The sequence below is a fragment of the Dendropsophus ebraccatus genome, chromosome 8 (assembly GCF_027789765.1).
Source record: "Dendropsophus ebraccatus isolate aDenEbr1 chromosome 8, aDenEbr1.pat, whole genome shotgun sequence".
NCBI classification, from domain to species: domain Eukaryota; kingdom Metazoa; phylum Chordata; class Amphibia; order Anura; family Hylidae; genus Dendropsophus; species Dendropsophus ebraccatus.
The window spans coordinates 16,690,663-16,714,353 of NC_091461.1; the positions used below are offsets into that span (position 1 = coordinate 16,690,663).

Genomic DNA, 23,691 nt, shown 5'->3' on the forward strand with positions numbered 1-23,691 from the left:
CCAAAAAAGTTGCGACGCCAGAAAGTAAACATTCAGATCTGGAAAATCCATACCTCCTTTTATTTTGGGAAGAGAAAAGATCTCCTGTTTTATTCGCGCCCTCTTCCTCCCCCAAATCAAGAAATTAATTACTAACTTAATCCTTTTTAAATAGCTGTCCGGCAACCAAATCTGGGTCACCCCAAAAACATATAAGAACTTAGGAAGACAAATAGTTTTAAACAACACCATCCTATCAACTCTAGAGATAGGTAACTTTTGCCATACCACACTCTTTCTTTCAACCTCCTCTAATATACCTCTCATATTCAGCTCATTAAACTCCTCCAAATCCCTTGACACCCTTATACCTAAGTATCTGAAGCTACCTCTCTCTTGTAAAACCTTCAGCTGCGGAAAAGAAAAATCCAACCCCCTACCCAACGGCATTAGAATTGACTTGCTCCAGTTGATACTTAACCCTGATACATATCCAATCTCTCCAATCAATTCCATAACTATTGGCACACTTTTCCTTCTGTCCTTATAGGATCTGCCAGTAGTTGGTTTTTATTTCAGTTTTAGTTCTGGTTTTCATTGCTGTGTAGAGATGAGGGAACCTGGAGCATGCTCGAGTCGATCCGAACCCAAACTTTCGGCATTTGATTAGCGGTGGCTGCTGAAGTTGGATAAAGCCCTAAGGCTATGTGGAAATCATGGATATAGTCATTGGCTGTCTCCATGTTTTCCAGACAACCTTAGAGCTTTATCCAAGTTCAGCAGCCCCAGCTAATCAAATGCCGAACGCTCGGGTTCGGATTGACTCGAACCCAAACCCGGTTCGCTCATCTCTAATGTTGTGGTGTAGTTTGTTATTTGCACAGAGTCTCTTATGTGTGGAATGTTGTAAACAATTGTCAGGTTGGTGTGGAGAGTCCCAGGCATTCTAAGGGAATATTTATTTCTCTTCTTATCTATTTTTCTTATCTGTTTTTCAGTTGTTCAGCCACATTTCACGTTTTCCGTACAGTAGTTTATTCTGTGTCACTTACTAATTTCTTCAGGAGAGAGGATTTTAGTGTTGGTGATATTGGTAGTTGGAGAAGTTGATTATGTATCCTACTGTAATAAGAGTTGTAATAAGAGTCAAAGAGGAGTTGTGGCTCAGCGTTTGTGCCACACTCTGGCACACCTCACCACTCCTTTCTCCTCCCTCTTCTTCTTGAATAATTTCCTCTGCCCAACCTCCTGCTCTCTCATGCTGTCAGCCAGTGTCTCTGACTGTTTATTTCTAACATAAACTGCCTACAGAGGACTGATCTGCAAACAATTTAACTTTTTTAAAGAAATGGTCTAGGGATAAATCACTTGTGTAGAGACTAGGGATGGTCCGAACCGGCCGAGGTTCGGGTTCGTACGAACCCGAACTCTCGGCAATGATTCCCGCTGTCTGCCCGCTCCGTGGAGAGGGTGGATACAGCGGGAGGACCGCCTGGAAAACTGGGATACAGCCATAGCCATAGGATGTATTCCAGTTTTCAAGGCGGTCCTCCCGCTGTATCCACTCACTGCATGGAGCAGCCAGACAGCGGGAATCTGATGCCGAGCGTTCGAGTTCATACGAACCCGAAACTCGCCAGGTTTGGACCATCCTTACTAGAGACCAATAACAGTTTTTTACTTAGGTTCAACTCCCCCGATGGAATACAGTCTTTTATTACAATGATATGGAAAAAATAAACAAATAAATAACTATATTTTATTTTCATCAGCTGAATGGATGATATAAAAAGCCCTTGACTCAATAATCTGTATACAGCATTTGGGTTGTGCTTCACCTCTTCATGAAGGTGGAGATAATGTGGTTAGAAGATAACATGGTCGAGATGCTGCTCAATGCCCGTGTAAGGGGATCCGTATATGATTTCACGTATTCCCAGAATATACAAAAATTATTCTACACCCACTGGAACAGTAAAAAAATATAATGACTTCACCCAGTGCCATCATCAACCACATCAAACGGGATAGGGGCTTCAAAGGCGTTATTGTAATTTTTTGGGCTAGGTAGTTGCACCTCTATCTCATAAATGAGCTCTAACTATGACACAGAGAAGCTATACATACAACACGAAATGGTACCAGGAGAAGGAAAGGTGATCATAGAGGAAGACCCTCTGTGTAATCACAGCATTCCTCTACAGTGATCCATCAGCATACAATGGTCCCAGGTAGAGGTGTAGCTAGGATTAATGGGAGCCCTTAGCAAAAAACTGTATGGTGCCCCCTAGCTGTCAATTGTTGAAGTGTGGGCTGTGTTCTGTGGCTGATTAACTGTACCCTGGGCTGTTCACCCTGGGACCCCCTTTAAACCCTCTACCCCATGCACTGGCACACTGACACAGAATCCTGGGGCAACAAGTTCACTCCCGTCAGTGTGTCTGTGCTGACTCAATTTTACTCTGCAACTGAAGGAATTAAAAGTCTTTTGTTCTTCAAATAATGTCCCCCCTACATAGTAGATGGCCCTTTGTATGGCCCCCTATAGCAGATGATCCCCTGTGTACATCTCTCTATAGTAGATGGGCCCCCTGTGTAGGTCCCTCTAGAGTAGATGCCCCCTGTGTAGGTCCCCCTATAGTAGATGCCCCCTGTGTAGGTCCCCCCTACAGCACATTGCCCCCTGTGCAGCTCCCCTTAATTAGATGGCCCCCATGCGTAGGACTTGTTTCTCCAGGAAGGACATCCCACTGATCAATGAGATTGAGATCTGGGGAGTCTGGTAGGTGAGTCGTCACCACGCTGATCTCTTTGTCATGTTCCTCATTCCTGAACAATGTCTGCAGTGTGGCCCCCACAGCATTATCCACTACCATGAACTGGGGGACTTGGTGTGTACAATGGTTAGGTAGGTGGTCGATGTCACAGTAACATCCACATGATGCCAGGACACAAGGTCTCCAGAAGAATAATACCCATCACACTCAGAAATATCACTGTTATCTTTGGTGTTACATAGGACTGCAGGTGATATCTACTACATTATCTGTACTCAGACAGTTAACACTGGGTGAGTGCTGCTTTGGCTCTGCTAATTCTGGATCTTCTCAACACAAAAATATTTTATTTTTCATTCCACAACTTCAACCACTCCTCAGCCAGCCTAGGCCAGTAGTATGTAACCTGTCTCCCGTCCATAGCCCGGACAAAGCATTTTAGTGCCCTAGTCAGACAAGGCAAAGACATCCTAGTCAGGGCCGTATTAACAGCTGCTGCTGCCCTAGGCACTACACCTGAAGACACCCCATCTTGGGGAGTGTGGAGGAGAGTGGTTTCGGCCACAAGCATTTCTCTACATGGAAAAACATTGGGGGAGATTTATAAAAAAAAATTACGCCATTTTTTTGGAGTGGAAAAGTGATTGGTGTATGTCGGGGAAAAGTGGCAAAATTTTGCGCAGCAAGGCGGTTGCGCAAAATTTTTTAACTTTTCCCCGACGTACACCAACCATGCCTACTTCAGCTTACGCTGAAAGTAGGCATCATTTATAATGTGTGACTAACTAAAATAGTCGCACATGGGTCGCAGACTGATTCCACACTAGAGGTGGTGTATTTTACTACCAAATGTGGAGTCGGTATGCTCTGTGGGTCCACGGAGTGTAAGGGTATAAGTAGTGATGCAGTAGCATCACTACTAACTCTCTGGGGCTGTACAGTAAGAAGGGGTGCATAGCACACCCCCCCTTACAGTACAGGAGCAGGGAATCCCCTCATTAAGACAGGATTCCCTGCCCTACAGGGTTTCCCACCCAAAAGCAGAAAGCAGTCTGCTTATGAGCGGGAAATTTGAAATCCCTGCATTGGTTACAGTCTGGCTCCAAGGGGCTTAAGGGGTGGGGATAACACTGCCCCACCAGACCTTACCAATACCAACATACTGTGAATGGATAACACCGCCATACCAGACCTGACCAATACCACCATACTGTGACTGGATAACACCGCCACACCAAACCTGACCAAGACCACATATTCTCCCAGAACGCATTTGCTTCTATGTAAGCAGCAAGATATCCACCAGTGGGTAGCTGTCCCCGAAAGCTATCCCCCCCTTTAGGTAGCCAAGTGCCCTCATAGGTAGATAGCTGGTTCCCCTAGTAGGTATTTGCCCCTCCCTCAATAGGTAGTTGTCCTCTTTATGTAGCCAAGTGTTCCTCATATGTAAATTGATGTCCCTTTGTGGTTAGATCCCCCCCAGTTAGTAATGTCCCCCGTAGGTAGCCGGTATGTAGAAACACTACATACTTACCTCCTTTCCATTCTTGCTGTCACAGGAGTCCATTGGGTGCCATTAAAATCTATCATAGGAAAGATCTGTCACAGAAGAACTCTCTGCTTAGAGGTCCTAAATGGGTCAAGTCCCCTACAGCTGGCATGTTTAGGTTTATGGAGACTATGGAGCGAGTTTGCGAAGGCAACCATTTCATACCATCCCCATCTCATGAAGCTATGTACAAAAAAGGGAATAACAATGACAATGATTGCCCGGGCAGTCCCTCCAACAGCTCCCCTGCACTTACCAAAATAGCACTTAAAGGGTCCCTTTAAGAGAGAACTGGGTCCCTTTAGGATCGAAATGGGTCCCTTTAAGAGCAACCTGGGTCCCTTTAAGAGCGACCTGGGTCCCTTTAAGAGCAAAATATGTCCCTTTAAGAGCAAAATATGTCCCTTTAAGAGCGACCTGGATCCCTTTAAGAGAGAACTGGGTCCCTTTAAGAGAGAACTGGGTCCCTTTAAGATCGACTTGGGTCCCTTTAAGAGCGAAATGGGTCCCTTTAAGAGCAACCTGGGTCCCTTTAAGAGCGACCTGGGTCCCTTTAAGAGCGACCTGGGTCCCTTTAAGAGCAAAATATGTCCCTTTAAGAGCAAAATATGTCCCTTTAAGAGCGACCTGGATCCCTTTAAGAGCGAAATGGGTCCCTTTAAGAGCGACCTGGGTCCCTTTAAGAGCGACCTGGGTCCCTTTAACCCTTTGAGGACCAGGCCCAAAATGACCCAGTGGACCGCGTAAATTTTGATCTTAGTGTTTCCGTTTCTCCCTCCTCCCCTTCTAAGAGCTCTAGCACTTTCAGTTTTCTATCTACAAGCCATGTAAGGGCTTATTTGTTACAGGAACAGTTGTACTGTGTAATGGCGTCTTTCATTTTACCATAACATGTATGATGGAACCCCAAATATATTATTTATGAAGATATAAATAGGTGAAATCGTAAAAAAGAATGCAATATGGTAACGTTTGGGGGGTTCCTGTGTCTACGTAATGCACTATATGGTAACAGCGACATGATACTATTATTCTATAGGTCAGTCTGAACACAACCATATGCAGGTTACACAGATTCGCTAATGTTATATATTTTTTTTAAATGAAATCCTTTTTTTTGGCAATTAATTATAAATAAAATGGGCCTATTGTGACGCTTATAACGGTTTTATTTTTTCACCTACGGGGCTGTATGGGGCGCCATTTTTTCCGCCATGATCTCTAGTTTTTATTAATACTATATTTGTGAAGATCGGACGTTTTGATCACTTTTTATTATTTTTTTTTTTATATATAATGTAACATAAAATCGGTAATCCGCGCACTTTTTTCCCTCTTTTCGTCTACGCCGTTCGCCATTCGCAATGACGCTTGTTATATTTTAATAGATCGGACAATTACGCACGCTACGGTATATTATATGTTTATCTATTTATTTATTTTTATATGTTTTATTTATATAATGGGAAAGGGGGGTGATTTAGACTTTTATTGGGGGAGGGGTTTTGGGGTAGTGTAATAGTGTTTTTAACTTTTTTTTTTTTTTTACACATTTGAAGTCCCTTTGGGGGACTTTTACATCCAGTACTTTGATTTTTACACTGATCATTGCTATGCCATAGGCATAGCATTGATCAGTGTTATCGGCGCTCTGCTCATTGAGCCGGCCTGTGCAGACTCAGTGTAGCAGATCGCCGATCGGACCGCACAGAGGAAGGTGAGAGACCTCCGGCGGTCCGTTTCAACGATCGGGACCCCCGCAATCACACTGCGGGGGTCCCGATCGGTAAGTGACAGGGGACAGGGGTTTAAGATCGCGGCGTTTAAGGAGTTAATGACACGCGGCAGCGCGATCGCTGCAGCGTTTCATTACCGGTGAGGTCCCGGCTGCTCACTGCACGCTTCATAGCGGGAGAAACACCCAGGGCGTACAGTTACGCCCTAGGTCGTCTGGGGACAGACTTCCATGGCGTAACTATACGCCCTGGGTCGTCTAAGGGTTAAGAGCGACCTGGGTCCCTTTAAGAGCGACCTGGGTCCCTTTAAGAGCGAAATGGGTCCCTTTAAGAGCGACCTGGGTCCCTTTAAGAGCAAAGGGACCCAGGTCGCTCCTAAAGGGACCCATGTCGCTCTTAAAGGGACGGGTGCCATGTTGCTCTTAAAGGGATGCGACCCAGGATTAAAGTTTCTCTTAAAAGGAAGTCACTGGTAAAGGGGCGCTCTTTTCAAGCACTATGTATTTCCCTGGAAATGCAAATCTAGTGTTAAATAATAATGCCCCCTGCAGCCATTTATAATACCCCTCTCCTCAGTAACAGTGCATCCTGTAACCAGATATGCCCCTTGTAGCCAGATATACCCTTTTTAGTCAGAAATATCCCATGCATCCAAGTATGCACCTTGTAACCAGGCATGCTCCTTGTAGCCTGGTATGCACCTTGAAGTCAGGTATACCCCCTGCAGCCGGAAAAGCCCTTTGTAGTCAGATACACTCCTTGTAGCACCTTATAGTCAAGTATGCCCTTTGTATCCAGGTACGCATCTTGTAGCCAGGTTTGCCCCTTGTAGTCAGGAACGCATCTTGTAGCCAGGTTTGCCCCTTGTAGTCAGGAACGCATCTTGTAGCCAGGTTTGCCCCTTGTAGTCAGGTACGCATCTTGTAGCCAGGTTTGCCCCTTGTAGTCAGGAACGCATCTTGTAGCCAGGTTTGCCCCTTGTAGTCAGGTACGCATCTTGTAGCCAGGTATGCCTCTGTTAGTCAGGTATGCCCCCTGCAGCCAGAAAAACCCTTTGAAGGCTCCGTGCACATGGAGCAAAACTGGCGGAATTTGAATCCTGCCAGCCTCCCATAGACTGTCATTATGATGCGGCACACAATTCTGACAGTTTGGCTCTGTGTGCACGGAGCCGAAGTCAGGTACACCCTCTGCAGCCAGGTATGTCCCTTTTAGCCAGGTATGCACGCTCCTTGTAGTCAGGTGTGCTCCCTGCAGCCAGTTATGCCTCTTGTAGTTAGGTATACCGCCTGCAGCCAGGTACGCCTCCTTGTAGTCAGGTACGCCCCCTGTAGTCAGGTACGCTCCTTGTAGTCAGGTACGCCTCCTGTAGTCAGGTACGCTCCCTGTAGTCAGGTACGCTCCTTGTAGTCAGGTATGCCTCCTGTAGTCAGGTACGCCCCCTGAAGTCATGTACGCTCCTTGTAGTCAGGTACGCCCCCTGTAGTCAGGTATGCTCCTTGTAGTCAGGTACGCCCCCTGTAGTCAGGTACGCTCCCTGTTGTCAGGTACGCTCCCTGTAGTCAGGTACGCTCCCTGTAGTCAGGTACGCCCCCTGTAGTCAGGTATGCTCCTTGTAGTCAGGTACGCCCCCTGTAGTCAGGTACGCTCCCTGTAGTCAGGTATGCTCCTTGTAGTCAGGTACGCTCCCTGTAGTCAGGTATGCTCCTTGTAGTCAGGTACGCCCCCTCTAGTCAGGTACGCCCCCTGTAGTCAGGTATGCTCCTTGTAGTCAGGTACGCCCCCTGTAGTCAGGTACGCTCCCTGTAGTCAGGTACGCTCCCTGTAGTCAGGTATGCTCCTTGTAGTCAGGTACGCCCCCTGTAGTCAGGTATGCTCCTTGTAGTCAGGTACGCTCCCTGTAGTCAGGTACGCTCCCTGTAGTCAGGTATGCTCCTTGTAGTCAGGTACGCCCCCTGTAGTCAGGTATGCTCCTTGTAGTCAGGTATGCTCCTTGTAGTCAGGTACGCTCCCTGTAGTCAGGTATGCTCCTTGTAGTCAGGTACGCTCCCTGTAGTCAGGTATGCTCCTTGTAGTCAGGTACGCTCCCTGTAGTCAGGTACGCTCCCTGTAGTCAGGTATGCTCCTTGTAGTCAGGTACGCCCCCTGTAGTCAGGTATGCTCCTTGTAGTCAGGTATGCTCCTTGTAGTCAGGTACGCTCCCTGTAGTCAGGTATGCTCCTTGTAGTCAGGTACGCCCCCTGTAGTCAGGTACGCTCCCTGTAGTCAGGTACGCTCCCTGTAGTCAGGTATGCTCCTTGTAGTCAGGTACGCTCCCTGTAGTCAGGTACGCTCCCTGTAGTCAGGTACGCTCCCTGTAGTCAGGTATGCTCCTTGTAGTCAGGTATGCTCCCTGTAGTCAGGTATGCTCCTTGTAGTCAGGTATGCCCCCTGTAGTCAGGTATGCTCCTTGTAGTCAGGTACGCTCCCTGTAGTCAGGTATGCCCCCTGTAGTCAGGTATGCCCCCTGTAGTCAGGTACGCTCCCTGTAGTCAGGTACGCCCCCTGTAGTCAGGTATGCTCCTTGTAGTCAGGTACGCTCCTTGTAGTCAGGTACGCCCCCTGTAGTCAGGTATGCTCCTTGTAGTCAGGTACGCCCCCTGTAGTCAGGTACGCTCCCTGTAGTCAGGTACGCTCCCTGTAGTCAGGTACGCTCCCTGTAGTCAGGTACGCCCCCTGTAGTCAGGTATGCTCCTTGTAGTCAGGTACGCCCCCTGTAGTCAGGTACGCTCCCTGTAGTCAGGTATGCTCCTTGTAGTCAGGTACGCTCCCTGTAGTCAGGTATGCTCCTTGTAGTCAGGTACGCCCCCTATAGTCAGGTACGCCCCCTGTAGTCAGGTATGCTCCTTGTAGTCAGGTACGCCCCCTGTAGTCAGGTACGCTCCCTGTAGTCAGGTACGCTCCCTGTAGTCAGGTATGCTCCTTGTAGTCAGGTACGCCCCCTGTAGTCAGGTATGCTCCTTGTAGTCAGGTACGCCCCCTGTAGTCAGGTACGCTCCCTGTAGTCAGGTATGCTCCTTGTAGTCAGGTACGCCCCCTGTAGTCAGGTATGCTCCTTGTAGTCAGGTATGCTCCTTGTAGTCAGGTACGCTCCCTGTAGTCAGGTATGCTCCTTGTAGTCAGGTACGCCCCCTGTAGTCAGGTATGCTCCTTGTAGTCAGGTACGCCCCCTGTAGTCAGGTACGCTCCCTGTAGTCAGGTATGCTCCTTGTAGTCAGGTACGCCCCCTGTAGTCAGGTATGCTCCTTGTAGTCAGGTATGCTCCTTGTAGTCAGGTACGCTCCCTGTAGTCAGGTATGCTCCTTGTAGTCAGGTACGCCCCCTGTAGTCAGGTACGCTCCCTGTAGTCAGGTACGCTCCCTGTAGTCAGGTATGCTCCTTGTAGTCAGGTATGCTCCCTGTAGTCAGGTATGCTCCTTGTAGTCAGGTATGCCCCCTGTAGTCAGGTATGCTCCTTGTAGTCAGGTACGCTCCCTGTAGTCAGGTATGCCCCCTGTAGTCAGGTATGCCCCCTGTAGTCAGGTATGCTCCTTGTAGTCATGTACGCCCCCTGTAGTCAGGTATGCCCCCTGTAGTCAGGTATGCTCCTTGTAGTCAGGTATGCTCCTTGTAGTCAGGTATGCTCCTTGTAGTCAGGTACGCTCCCTGTAGTCAGGTATGCTCCGTGTAGTCAGGTACGCTCCCTGTAGTCAGGTATGCTCCTTGTAGTCAGGTACGCTCCCTGTAGTCAGGTATGCTCCTTGTAGTCAGGTACGCTCCCTGTAGTCAGGTACGCTCCCTGTAGTCAGGTACGCTCCCTGTAGTCAGGTACGCTCCCTGTAGTCAGGTATGCCCCCTGTAGTCAGGTACGCTCCCTGTAGTCAGGTACGCTCCCTGTAGTCAGGTATGCCCCCTGTAGTCAGGTACGCTCCCTGTAGTCAGGTATGCTCCCTGTAGTCAGGTACGCCCCCTGTAGTCAGGTATGCTCCTTGTAGTCAGGTACGCCCCCTGTAGTCAGGTACGCTCCCTGTAGTCAGGTACGCTCCCTGTAGTCAGGTATGCTCCTTGTAGTCAGGTATGCTCCCTGTAGTCAGGTATGCTCCTTGTAGTCAGGTATGCCCCCTGTAGTCAGGTATGCTCCTTGTAGTCAGGTACGCTCCCTGTAGTCAGGTATGCCCCCTGTAGTCAGGTATACCCCCTGTAGTCAGGTATGCTCCTTGTAGTCATGTACGCCCCCTGTAGTCAGGTATGCCCCCTGTAGTCAGGTATGCTCCTTGTAGTCAGGTATGCTCCTTGTAGTCAGGTATGCTCCTTGTAGTCAGGTACGCTCCCTGTAGTCAGGTATGCTCCTTGTAGTCAGGTACGCTCCCTGTAGTCAGGTATGCTCCTTGTAGTCAGGTACGCTCCCTGTAGTCAGGTACGCTCCTTGTAGTCAGGTACGCTCCCTGTAGTCAGGTACGCTCCCTGTAGTCAGGTACGCTCCCTGTAGTCAGGTACGCTCCCTGTAGTCAGGTATGCCCCCTGTAGTCAGGTACGCTCCCTGTAGTCAGGTACGCTCCCTGTAGTCAGGTATGCCCCCTGTAGTCAGGTACGCTCCCTGTAGTCAGGTACGCCCCCTGTAGTCAGGTACGCTCCCTGTAGTCAGGTATGCCCCCTGTAGTCAGGTATGCCCCCTGTAGTCAGGTACGCCCCTTGTACAGTCTTCTTACAGAACCAAGTAGATTATTCCCTTCAGGTGCAGGAGCTCCTCCTGATACATAACCAAGTCTCCCTAACGTCTCCATCCTAGCGCGCTCCACACTGAGGAGACCGGACTACTGACAGCACAGCACAGCACAGCACAGCACAGCACAGCAGCACAGCAGCACAGCAGCACAGCAGCACAGCAGCACAGCACATCCTTCCTGCTGGGAACTTCTTGTGAAAACCTTCCCGTCAGTGAGCGGCTCTGAGCTGTCACTCCTCCCACTCCATTTACTAATCTGCCCAGTTTGCCCAATACGGTATTTCTCTTCCTCTGATGACAGTTGAGTGTTTGAATTTGCGATAACGCGGCATAATTATGGCGGCACATTGCAGCGGGAGACTCTGAGATGGCGAGTGAGGAGAGTCCGGAGCAGGTACCGTCCTCTGTGCTGTACGGGATGCGGGTGTCTGTGTCCTGTGCTTCCCTTGTGTATTATACCATCCATACCGCATGTGTGTATAGGGCGTGCGGGGTATCCGGTGTACACTATTGTATCATGTCTATAGAAGACGCGGGGTATCCTGGGTCGTGTAGTTCTGTATACTGCAGTCACGCTATCAGCACTTCACTGAAATGGAGTCACACTATCAGCACTAGGAATTACAGTGCTCCTATATACCATGTGTTACGGTAATAGCCAGGACTAGTTAGTTCCAGGCTCCAGAATGTGCCAGGAAGATCATAGGGTGACACCTACATGTGAGACTAACTAAAGAATGTCAACTGTTAACCCCTTCAGGTCCATTCACCCACTGTTAACCCCTCAGATCCACAACTGTTCAATTTCCCCACTGTTAACCTCTTCACATCCACTACAATCTAATTCATCCACTGTTAACCCCTTTAGATCCACAACACTTCAATTCATCCACTTTTAACCCCTACACATCCACCACAGTTTAATTCATATACTGTTAACCCCTTCAGCTCCAGGAATATTTTTTTTTTTTCTAACTATATGTAATTTTTAACACCTGAAAACCAGGCTCATTTTAATTTATTTCTCTTATTTGTCTTAGACATAGAGGAACCATTTTTACTGTAGGGATTCGGAGTAATGTGATGGTAAAATGTCTATTTGGGGCTATATGTCCCACTATTTGAAGTCCAATAAAATCACAAAATCAAATTGTTATCCAATCTCGCTACCATATCCTAGAAGAGCGCTTACTCTCTTACGGGTTCTGTGATTTTCAGACATTTTTACTGTACGGATTCGGAGTAATGTGATGGTAAAGTGTCTATTTGGGGTTATATGTCGCACATTTTAAAGTAAAAAAAAATCACGAAATCAAATTGTTATCCAATCTCGCTACCATATTCTAGAAGAGCGCTTACTCTCGTACAGGTTCTGTGATTTTTCAGACATTTTTACTGTACGGATTCGGAGTAATGTGATGGTAAAGTGTCTATTTGGGGCTATATGCCCCACTATTTGAAGTCCAATAAAATCACGAAATCAAATTGTTATCCAATTTCGCTACCATATCCTAGAAGAGCGCTTACTCTCGTACAGTTTCTGTGATTTTCAGACATTTTTACTGTACGGATTCGGAGTAATAAGATGGTAAAGTGTCTATTTGGGGCTATATGTCCCACTATTTGAAGTCCAATAAAATCACAAAATCAAATTGTTTTCCAAACTCGTTGCCATATCCTAGAAGAGCGCTTACTCTCATACAGGTTCTGTGATTTTCAGACATTTTTACTGTAGGGATTCGGAGTAATGTGATGGTAAAGTGTGTATTTGGGGCTATATGTCCCACTATTTGAAGTCCAATAAAATCACGAAATCAAATTGTTATCCAATCTCGCTACCATATCCTAGAAGAGCGCTTACTCTCGTACAGTTTCTGTGATTTTCAGACATTTTTACTGTACGGATTCGGAGTAATGTGATGGTAGAGTGTGTATTTGGGGCTATACACCTGATAATTTGAAGTCCAATAAAATTACGAAATCAAATAGTTCTCCATATTGTTCTTGTTGTTGGACGCTCTTGGTGGACTACTTCCAATCCCAGAAGGGACCAGCTTCATGGCTGATGGAGGATAACCATTAAGAGACTTTTTTCAGGACTGTTCTTCTATTCTAGTTTAATAAGTCTATGTTCCTTTTAAGTTTAGGTTAGGGACTCGCAAGAGAATGAGGACCCTTGATGTGGCTTGCGAGCTTACGATATTTCTTGCCTATTTTTTTCTTCTAGTTTTCAACGGTAAAAGATATCTACTAATACCTCATTGAAGATTGGACATCGAGCCATCAAGGAGCCCCACTAGACTAAAGCTGCTTTCACATGCAGCAGATTTTAGGCAGATTTTCTACAGCAGATTGTCTGTTGTCAAACCAAAGTCAACCTGAAGTTTCAAATCTGCTGTAGAAAATCTGCATCAAATCCGCAGTGTGTGAAAGCACCCTTACTATTCTGCAAGTCTTCCCAAGTGCATTATAGGGCCATGCAGCTGCCACTGACTGACAGCTACTTACGGCCCTAGCGGTCTTGTTTCTGCCACCTAATAAAGAGTGCTGAGGGGCCTGTGTGAGCTGCTGGCGCCTGCTGATGCCCCTCCCCCGTGCCGACCTCTATGCTTTTATAGAAGAAGTCTGGCTAAAACATTTTTGTATTGTTATTGTATTGTCACCCAAATACAAATCCCCAATATACACCTATTACGGGAAATGCTTAGGAAGCGCTTTTTTCTTTGCACTTACAACTGCATCAAGACTTCACTTCCTGGATAACATGGTGATGTCACTTCCTGGATAATATGGTGATGTCACTTCCTGGATAACATGGTTATGTCACTTCCTGGATAACATGGTTATGTCACGACCCGACTCCCAGAGCTGTGTGGGCTGTGGCTGCTGGAGAGGATGATGGCAGAGGGATGCTCAGTGTTCCTCCAGTGCCCTGTATCCCTCAGTGTCCCCCTGCCATCATCCTCTCCGGCAGCCACAGCCCACACAGCTCTGGGAATCGGGTCGTGACATAACCATGTTATCCAGGAAGTGACATCACCATGTTATCCAGGAAGTGACATCACCATGTTATCACGGAAGTGACATCATCATGTTATTCAGGAAGTGAAGTCTTGATGCAGTAGTAAGTGCAGAGAAAAAAGCGCTTCCTAAGCATTTCCCGTAATAGGTGTATATTGGGGATTTGTATAACTTTTGGGTGACAATACAATAACAATACAAAAATGTTTTAGCCAGACTTCTTCTATAAAAGCATAGAGGTCGGCACGGGGGAGGGGCATCAGCAGGCACCAGCAGCTCACACAGGCCCCTCAGCACTCTTTATTAGGTAGCAGAAACAAGACCGCTAGGGCGGTAAGTAGCTGTCAGTTAGTGGCAGCTGCATGGCCCTATAATGCACTTGGGAAGACTTGCAGAATAGTAAGGGTGCTTTCACACACTGCGGATTTGATGCAGATTTTCTACAGAAGATTTGAAACTTCAGGTTGACTTTGGTTTGGCAACAGACAATCTGCTGTAGAAAATCTGCCTAAAATCTGCTGCATGTGAAAGCAGCTTTAGTCTAGTGGGGCTCCTTGATGGCTCGATGTCCGATCTTCAATGAGGTATTAGTAGATATCTTTTACCGTTAAAAACTAGAAGAAAAAAATAGGCAAGAAATATCGTAAGCTCGCAAGCCACATCAAGGGTCCTCATTCTCTTGCGAGTCCCTAACCTAAACCTACAAGGAACATAGACTTATTAAACTAGAATAGAAGAACAGTCCTGAAAAAAGTTTCTTAATGGTTATCCTCCATCTGCCATGAAGCTGGTCCCTCCTGGGATTGGAAGTAGTCTACCAAAAGCGTCCAACAACAAGAACAAGATGGAGAACTATTTGATTTCGTAATTTTATTGGACTTCAAATTATCAGGTGTATAGCCCCAAATAGACACTTTACCATCACATTACTCCAAATCCCTACAGTAAAAATGTCTGAAAATCACAGAAACTGTACAAGAGTAAGTGCTCTTCTAGGATATGGTAAAGTGATTGGATAACAATTTGATTTCGTGATTTTATTGGACTTCAAAGTGTGCGACATATAGCCCCAAATAGACACTTTACCATCACATTACTCCGAATCCATACAGTAAAAATGTCTAAAAATCACAGAACCTGTATGAGAGTAAGCGCTCTTCTAGGATATGGTTGTGTGATTGAATAACAATTTGATTTCGTGATTTTATTGGACTTCAAATAGTGGGACATATAGCCCCAAATAGGCATTTTACCATCACATTACTTCGAATCCGTACAGTAAAAATGTCTGAAAATCACAGAACCTGTAAGAGAGTAAGCGCTCTTCTAGGATATGGTAGCGAGATTGGATAACAATTTGATTTCATGATTTTATTGGACTTCAAAATGTGCGACATATAGCCCCAAATACACACTTTACCATCACATTACTCCGAATCCGTACAGTAAAAATGTCTGAAAATCACAGAACCTGTATGAGAGTAAGCGCTCTTCTAGGATATGGTAGCGAAATTGGATAACAATTTGATTTCGTGATTTTATTGGACTTCAAATAGTGGGACATATAGCCCCAAATAGGCATTTTACCATCACATTACTCCGAATCCGTACAGTAAAAATGTCTGAAAATCACAGAACCTGTAAGAGAGTAAGCGCTCTTCTAGGATATGGTAGCGAGATTGGATAACAATTTGATTTCATGATTTTATTGGACTTCAAAATGTGCGACATATAGCCCCAAATACACACTTTACCATCACATTACTCCGAATCCGTAGAGTAAAAATGTCTGAAAATCACAGAATCTGTACGAGAGTAAGCGCTCTTCTAGGATATGGTAAAGTGATTGAATAACAATTTGGTTTCGTGATTTTATTGGACTTCAAATAGTGGGACATATAGCCCCAAATAGGCACTTTACCATCACATTACTCCGAATCCCTACAGTAAAAATGTCTGAAAATCATAAAACCTGTACGAGAGTAAGCGCTCTTCTAGGACATGGTAACGAGTTTGGAAAACAATTTGATTTTGTGATTTTATTGGACTTCAAATAGTGGGACATATAGCCCCAAATAGACACTTTACCATCTTATTACTCCGAATCCGTACAGTAAAAATGTCTGAAAATCACAGAAACTGTACGAGAGTAAGCGCTCTTCTAGGATATGGTAGCGAAATTGGATAACAATTTGATTTCGTGATTTTATTGGACTTCAAATAGTGGGGCATATAGCCCCAAATAGACACTTTACCATCACATTACTCTGAATTCGTACAGTAAAAATGTCTGAAAAATCACAGAACCTGTACGAGAGTAAGCGCTCTTCTAGCATATGGTAGCGAAATTGGATAACAATTTGATTTCGTGATTTTATTAGACTTCAAATAGTGGGGCATATAGCCCCAAATAGACACTTTACCATCACATTACTCCGAATCTGTACAGTAAAAATGTCTGAAAATCACAGAAACTGTACGAGAGTAAGCGCTCTTCTAGGATATGGTAGCGAAATTGGATAACAATTTGATTTCGTGATTTTATTAGACTTCAAATAGTGGGGCATATAGCCCCAAATAGACACTTTACCATCACATTACTCCGAATCTGTACAGTAAAAATGTCTGAAAATCACAGAAACTGTACGAGAGTAAGCGCTCTTCTAGCATATGGTAGCGAAATTGGATAACAATTTGATTTCGTGATTTTTTTTTACTTTAAAATGTGCGACATATAACCCCAAATAGACACTTTACCATTACATTACTCCGAATCCGTACAGTAAAAATGTCTGAAAATCACAGAACCTGTAACAGAGTAAGCGCTCTTCTAGGATATGGTAGTGAGATTGGATAACTATTTGATTTCGTGATTTTATTGGACTTCAAATAGTGGGACATATAGCCCCAAATAGACACTTTACCATCACATTACTCCGAATCCCTACAGTAAAAATGTCTGAAAATCACAGAAACTGTACGAGAGTAAGCGCTCTTCTAGGATATGGTAGCGAGATTGGATAACAATTTGATTTTGTGATTTTATTGGACTTCAAAATGTGCGACATATAACCCCAAATAGACACTTTACCATCACATTACTCCGAATCCGTACAGTAATAATGGTTCCTCTATGTCTAAGACAAATAAGAGAAATAAATTAAAATGAGCCTGGTTTTCAGGTGTTAAAAATTACATATAGTTAGAAAAAAATAAAATATTCCTGGAGCTGAAGGGGTTAACAGTATATGAATTAAACTGTGGTGGATGTGTAGGGGTTAAAAGTGGATGAATTGAAGTGTTGTGGATCTAAAGGGGTTAACAGTGGATGAATTAGATTGTAGTGGATGTGAAGAGGTTAACAGTGGGGAAATTGAACAGTTGTGGATCTGAGGGGTTAACAGTGGGTGAATGGACCTGAAGGGGTTAACAGTTGACATTCTTTAGTTAGTCTCACATGTAGGTGTCACCCTATGATCTTCCTGGCACATTCTGGAGCCTGGAACTAACTAGTCCTGGCTATTACCGTAACACATGGTATATAGGAGCACTGCAATTCCTAGTGCTGATAGTGTGACTCCATTTCAGTGAAGTGCTGATAGCGTGACTGCAGTGTTCTGTATCACTATAGTACATTGTACACAGAGCAGCTGGGTCATGTATATAGATGGGGTGCTGCAGCTGTGTCATGTATATAGATGGGGTGCTGCAGCAGCTGTGCCATGTATATAGATGGGGGTTATTCTGGGACTTGTAGTTCTGCAGTGTATACAGCAGCTGTGTCATGTATATAGATGGGGTGCTGCAGCAGCTGTGTCATGTATATAGATGGGGTGCTGCAGCAGCTGTGTCATGTATATAGATGGGGTGCTGCAGCAGCTGTGTCATGTATATAGATGGGGGTTATTCTGGGACTTGTAGTTCTGCAGTGTATACAGCAGCTGTGCCATGTATATAGATGGGGTGCTGCAGCTGGGTCATGTATATAGATGGGGTGCTGCAGCTGGGTCATGTATATAGATGGGGTGCTGCAGCTGGGTCATGTATATAGATGGGGTGCTGCAGCAGCTGTGTCATGTATATAGACGGGGTGCTGCAGCAGCTGGGTCATGTATATAGATGGGGGTTATTCTGGGACTTGTAGTTCTGCAGTGTATACAGCAGCTGTGCCATGTATATAGATTCTGGGACTTGTGGTTCAGCATTCTGTTGTACAGATGAGATGTATCATTGTATTTTGGAGGCGTGCGGCTGGACGCCATACTTATGGAGCTCCTCCGCCATCTTCAATGTGTTCTGAGAAGTCGGCGGCTTTGTTGCGCTTCTCTTTACATCTGACCTATTGCTGGTGACCGGCGGCCCCACCCCCAGCACTACCCCAAGGTGACAAGGAGGAGGAGTCTCTGATGTGTAAGGGCATCATGGTTGCTAAGCAACAGTCATAGTAAGGGCAGCCGTACAACCCTATAAACATTAGGAAGAAGTCATCTGAATCCGATGATTTTAGCAAAACCGGACGACTATGTAATGTGTACGGGGGTCTCCCGACTGGATGACGGATCCTTTCACTATCGGACAAATAATCCCCCTCCATAGGAGTCTGGCGGCAGCTTACCTCTTCTCTCCACTCAGAAAACATGGATGCTCAGCCGAGCCGTGCGTGCATATGTGACTACAATTCTGTGTATAGGCATCTTAAAGGGGTATTCTACCTCAGATTATCCCCTATACACAGGAGGATAATTGGATGATCAGTGGGGGTCTGACTGCTGGGATCCTCACTGATCCAGAGTATGGTTCAGTGAACTTGTTTGACGTTACATAGAGAGCGCGCACTAGTCGTTTCAGGGACAGCTTTGTTCCTGCACTCGGAGTTGGGGTCCCAGTGGTCGGACCCCCCACTTATCAACTTATTCTCATCTAATAAGTTGAGATGAGAATACCCCTTTAAAGGGGAACTCGGCAGATTAGAACCATGTAATACACCACTTCCTGCAGGACATACAGCAGCTGATTAGTATGGGAACACTGGAAATGTTTAAATTGAAGTAATTTACAAATGTATATAACTTTCTGGTACCTTTTGATTGGATTAAAAAAGTCTTTTGCTGGAGTACCCCTTTAGCTGTTGTTGCCCCTCGCAGCATTTACAACATCGATCGTGATTATTTCTGCAGTCAGAGGTGAAGAATCTGGACAAAAAGGGGTCAATGATCCCCCATAAATGATGGACAGGTGGGGGTCTCACCTCAGGGATCTAGTAGCCCCCAGTTGCAGATGTCTTCACAGAGTATATCTGCTTGTGTTATGCTGCGTTTACACGGAACGATTATCGTGCGAATTTGCACGATAACGATCGAATTCGAACGATAATCTTACGTGTAAACGTAATGAACGATCAAAGGACGAGCAAGAAATCGTTAATTTTGATCTTTGAACATGCTCTTAAATCGTCGTTCGCAAAAAATTCGAAGAAACGTTCGTGTAAACAGTCGTTCACCTATTTTTCCTATGTGCGAGATAGGCTTAAGCGATCGCAAAACAAATTTTCCGTACGATTTATCGTTCTGTCTAAACACTGATCGTTATAAATGAAAAATCGTTACTTCGAAGTCGTTAATCATACGATCGTGCGAATTATCGTTCCGTGTAAACGTATCATAACACTCACTACATATTTCCACTAGATGGCAGTGGTGAGAGCCTTGTCTGACCCCCGTGTCCCTGCAAATTGGGTCACAGGTTCCTCCTATAGGTGAGGGACCCGGGGTGTGTATAAAGGGTGTTCTCATTGCAGAAAGTAAATCGGATTGGCAGGAATATGGCGCTGCCGAACGAACAGCGTCCACAGTCAGCGACTCCTCTCCCACCATTCTCTAGGGACCGAGCCCTGAGATCCATTCATTCAGGGGGACAGTTTCCCCCGTTCTCGGAATTGTTGGCGGTCCCAGCGGGTGGAGTCGCACAGATCCTGTGGTTATTGCCGATGAATCAGAATATGGCGACTTGTTGTTTTAGCTTTTGTTGATGTCGTCCCTGCGTCAGGCAGGGGAACGGCCACCTATATTTAATGTCAGCTTTTGTGTGAGGAACAAAGGTCGGCAACGCTTTCTCTTCCCCATTATATATTGTACCATCTGTTTCCTGGTGTAAGCGGTCATGGTTCCTTTTACACGCAGGTGTCACTATTTCTCTGTCAGTAAATGTCACCATCTATCATCCCTTCTCCGTGGGGCTTTGAGCCTTTGTTCACATGACGTTATATCCTACAGCAGTGTTCTCTAACCTGTGACTCTCCATCTGGTGCAAGACTACAACTCCCATCATGCCCTAAGGACTATATGATCTATACAGGATAAGGGTCCTATTCCACGGGACGATTATCGTCCGCATAATCATTAACATTAAATGATCCAAACGACCGATATTTCGAAAGACCTGAAATTGTTCGCCCATTTACATGGAGCGATAGTCGTTACTTGGGATCGTTCTTGCGGTCGTCTTGTTGTCGCTATTGCGTTCATCACTACTATAGGTCCAGGTCTTTTTAAATGATCCACGATTTCTCGTTCGTTCGTTATTTGTTAACTGCTATTCAACCGATCGATTATCGTTTAGATTCGAACGGTTTACCGATAATCTGAACGATAATCGGCCCGTGGAATAGGGCCCAAAGTGTAATGGTGCCCACCGAGCAGGAGCCTATGGACGGGGTCATTCTTTAGTCCTACAGATCCCCCTGAGATGTATGGGGGCCCCTAAATATTTCAGCAACAAAGCCAAGTGTGAACTTCCCCAAAGTTTTCTCTGACTATAGAGTTTCTGTCTTTCGTCACTCTTTTTATTTTTGGTGAAGTTCCTCTGAATTCAGTGAACAGTAATTTCTATGTTGCAAAATTTTACAGAATTTTACACTTTTAGCCTTCCCTCTTTTGTACACTTTTTTTGCGCTATTTTCCTATTGCATCTGCTGCAAGCTTACGATGCTGACAGTTCTGATTACCATATCCACAGTCGGTCCAGGATTTGCCACCATAATACAGATGTAAAAACGCCCCTAATATTAATCTCGGCTATAACCAACCACAGGGTGCAGCCTCATATGGGGGAGATGCTGCGAATGCTTCCATGCAGTAAGAAGGATAATGTCCTGCCTGCTTCTCCGGGGTCCCCGCTCAGCCAATCAGTGGGTGCGGTTATTTCTCCCCTACCCACTTTACACCCTCTTGTGGGTGGTGCTGGGTATTGCAGCTTACTTCAATTCCTCTAGAACAGGAATGGGGAACCTTCAGCCCTCCAGCTGTTGCACAACTACAATTCCCATCATGCCTGGACAGCCAAAGCTAAAGCTTTGGCTGTCCAGGCATGATGGGAATTGAAGTTTTGCAACAACTTAAGGGCCGAAGTTTCCCCATTCCTGTTCTAGAATATCTGTAATAAACAATTCCATCCCCACACCTCCCTCCGTTCCCTCCATCTCTATTTATGTTAGCAGGTGTTGCTTTGCATGTGATTTGCAGGTTTCATCTTACTACTTTGTGTTTCAGGAGCTTGCCGAAAACGAAACGTCGCTGAAAGGAACCGGGAGATGTATATCGCCCTCACTCCTACAATGTCATGGTGAATATCGCCTCTCTATACTGTCATGAGTGTTTCCCCCTATTATAATAGAACAGTCCCCCGGAGGTTGAAGTTGTCGTACATTATTACACAGAATTTTCGCAATAACGATCACATTTAAGCGATAATTGTTCCGTGTAAACACAGCAAACGATCAAGCGACGAGCGAGAAATCGTTCATTTTGATCTTTCAACATGTTCTCAAATCGTCGCTTGCTAAAAATAAACAGTCTTTCAAAGATTCACCCTGTGTGTGAGATGGGCTTAAGCGATCTTAAAAACGATTGCAATAACGATTTTTCTTACAAATTTTTGAATGATTTATTCGTGTGAACGCTCATTGTTATAAAAACCAAATCGTTGCTTCAAAATTGTTAAATGATCGATTGGGCAAATTATCGCCTCGTGTAAACGCAGCATTACACTGGGACACACTATACACTCTATATGCAGATATATAGGGGGAGATTTATCAAACATGGTGTAAAGTGAGCCTGGCTCAGTTGCCCCTAGCAACCAATCAGATTCCACCTTTCATTTTCCAAAGAGTCTGTGAGGAATGAAAGGTGGAATCTGATTGGTTGCTAGGGGCAACTGGGCCAGTTTCACTTTACACCATGTTTGATAAATCTCCCCCCCAGTTCATATACCAGTAGACAGCCATAATGATGCTGACTGCCATTTGAAGACTGTTCTTCCAGCGTTCTCAATCTGTTTAAGCCTTGATGGCCATTAAGTGACAGGTCCGCTTCTCGCATAGAGCTGCATAACATCTATATCGGACATGTCAAACTCTGGCCCACAATACCATTATTTTTGGCCCACCAGGCAATTCAAAGATTGAATTGAATCTGGCCCACCAACATCGCATTAGATTATAGTATGGGTGGTCCGGACAGCAGCTCAGACCGCCCATATTATAATCTTGTAGGCCACAGGCAATTTTTAGCCTGCGACCTAGGAATATGTGAGCGGTTTCCCAAAATCGTCAGTGCAGTGACGTCATCGCACACATCCTGTGCCGGGCGCCTCCCTCAACCTCTGGGCCGCAGAAAAGGGTGAGTACAAGCTAATGGGGTAAGTATGGGGGGCTGTATCCACGGGTAGGGTGGGTTCGGGGGGGGGGGGCAACTGCTTTTGGGGCTGGCTACTATTTAAGAGACTACGGGGGAGGACTGGCTACTATATAAGGGTACAAACACACACGGCTTATACGCTGCGTATTTACTGCTGCGATACGCAGCAGATTAGATCTAAATAACTGAACACAGTATCAAATCTGCTGCGTATCTGCTGCGTGTGTTTGTACCCTAAGAGACTACGGGGGAGGACTGGCTACTATATAAGAGACTACGGGGGAGGACTGGCTACTATATAAGAGACTATGGGGGAGGGCTGGCTACTATATAAGAGACTACGGGGGAGGACTGGCTACTATATAAGAGACTATGGGGGAGGGCTGGCTACTATATGAGACTACGGGGGAGGGCTGGCTACTATATGAGACTACAGGGGAGGGCTGGCTACTATATAAGAGACTATGGGGAGGGCTGGCTACTATATGAGACTACGGGGGAGGGCTGGCTACTATATGAGACTACGGGGGAGGGCTGGCTACTATATAAGACTACGGGGGAGGGCTGGCTACTATATGAGACTATGGGGGAGGGCTGGCTACTATATGACACTATTGGGGAGGGCTGGCTACTATATGAGACTTCTGGGGAGAGCTGGCTACTATTTGGACACTATTGGGAGGGCTGGCTAATATGTAGGGCAGTTGGGTTTGGTTGACTATATTGGGGGGGTGGCGGCTATTACATGGGTTGGGGTTTAATCATATAGCAATTTATCATGTCATTTATCATTTTGCACAGCGCTGGGAGACGCACACCACTGACAGTACCAGGAACACCGCATGCTGCTCTGACACTGCCAGGACCGCTGCATGCGATTTTTAATAATCAAGGTTGCCCCACGACTTTGCCCATTTTTTAATTTTGGCCCACTGTGTATTTGAGTTTGACACCTCTGATATAGATTGTTTAGGAATCTAGGAAAGCCAGGTGATAATAATCCCCTGTGGAAGTTGTAAGACTTGTCACTAAAACCCGCAGGTTATATCATGTAGTCAACCAGTTTTCATCTGTAAAATCAGGGGATTTCATGCTGTAAATTACCTGGGATCAGGTAAGGTCCATGTGACTGTGTCCTAAGGGCTCTGAACACAAGACTCTCACATTTGAGCACTTACGTGTGCAGCAC

General features: G+C 45.6%; 1 protein-coding gene across 1 annotated transcript in view; it reads left to right on the plus strand.

The window, feature by feature from the left end:
* Window positions 1-23,691, plus strand: part of LOC138799975 (C-type lectin domain family 2 member D-like) — a 57,699-nt gene that overhangs the window by 18,230 nt on the left and 15,778 nt on the right. The window contains exon 2 of the mRNA XM_069981782.1: window positions 21,327-21,426. Coding sequence (XP_069837883.1) covers window positions 21,327-21,426 — 100 coding nt within the window. The remainder of the gene's footprint in view (window positions 1-21,326; window positions 21,427-23,691) is intronic.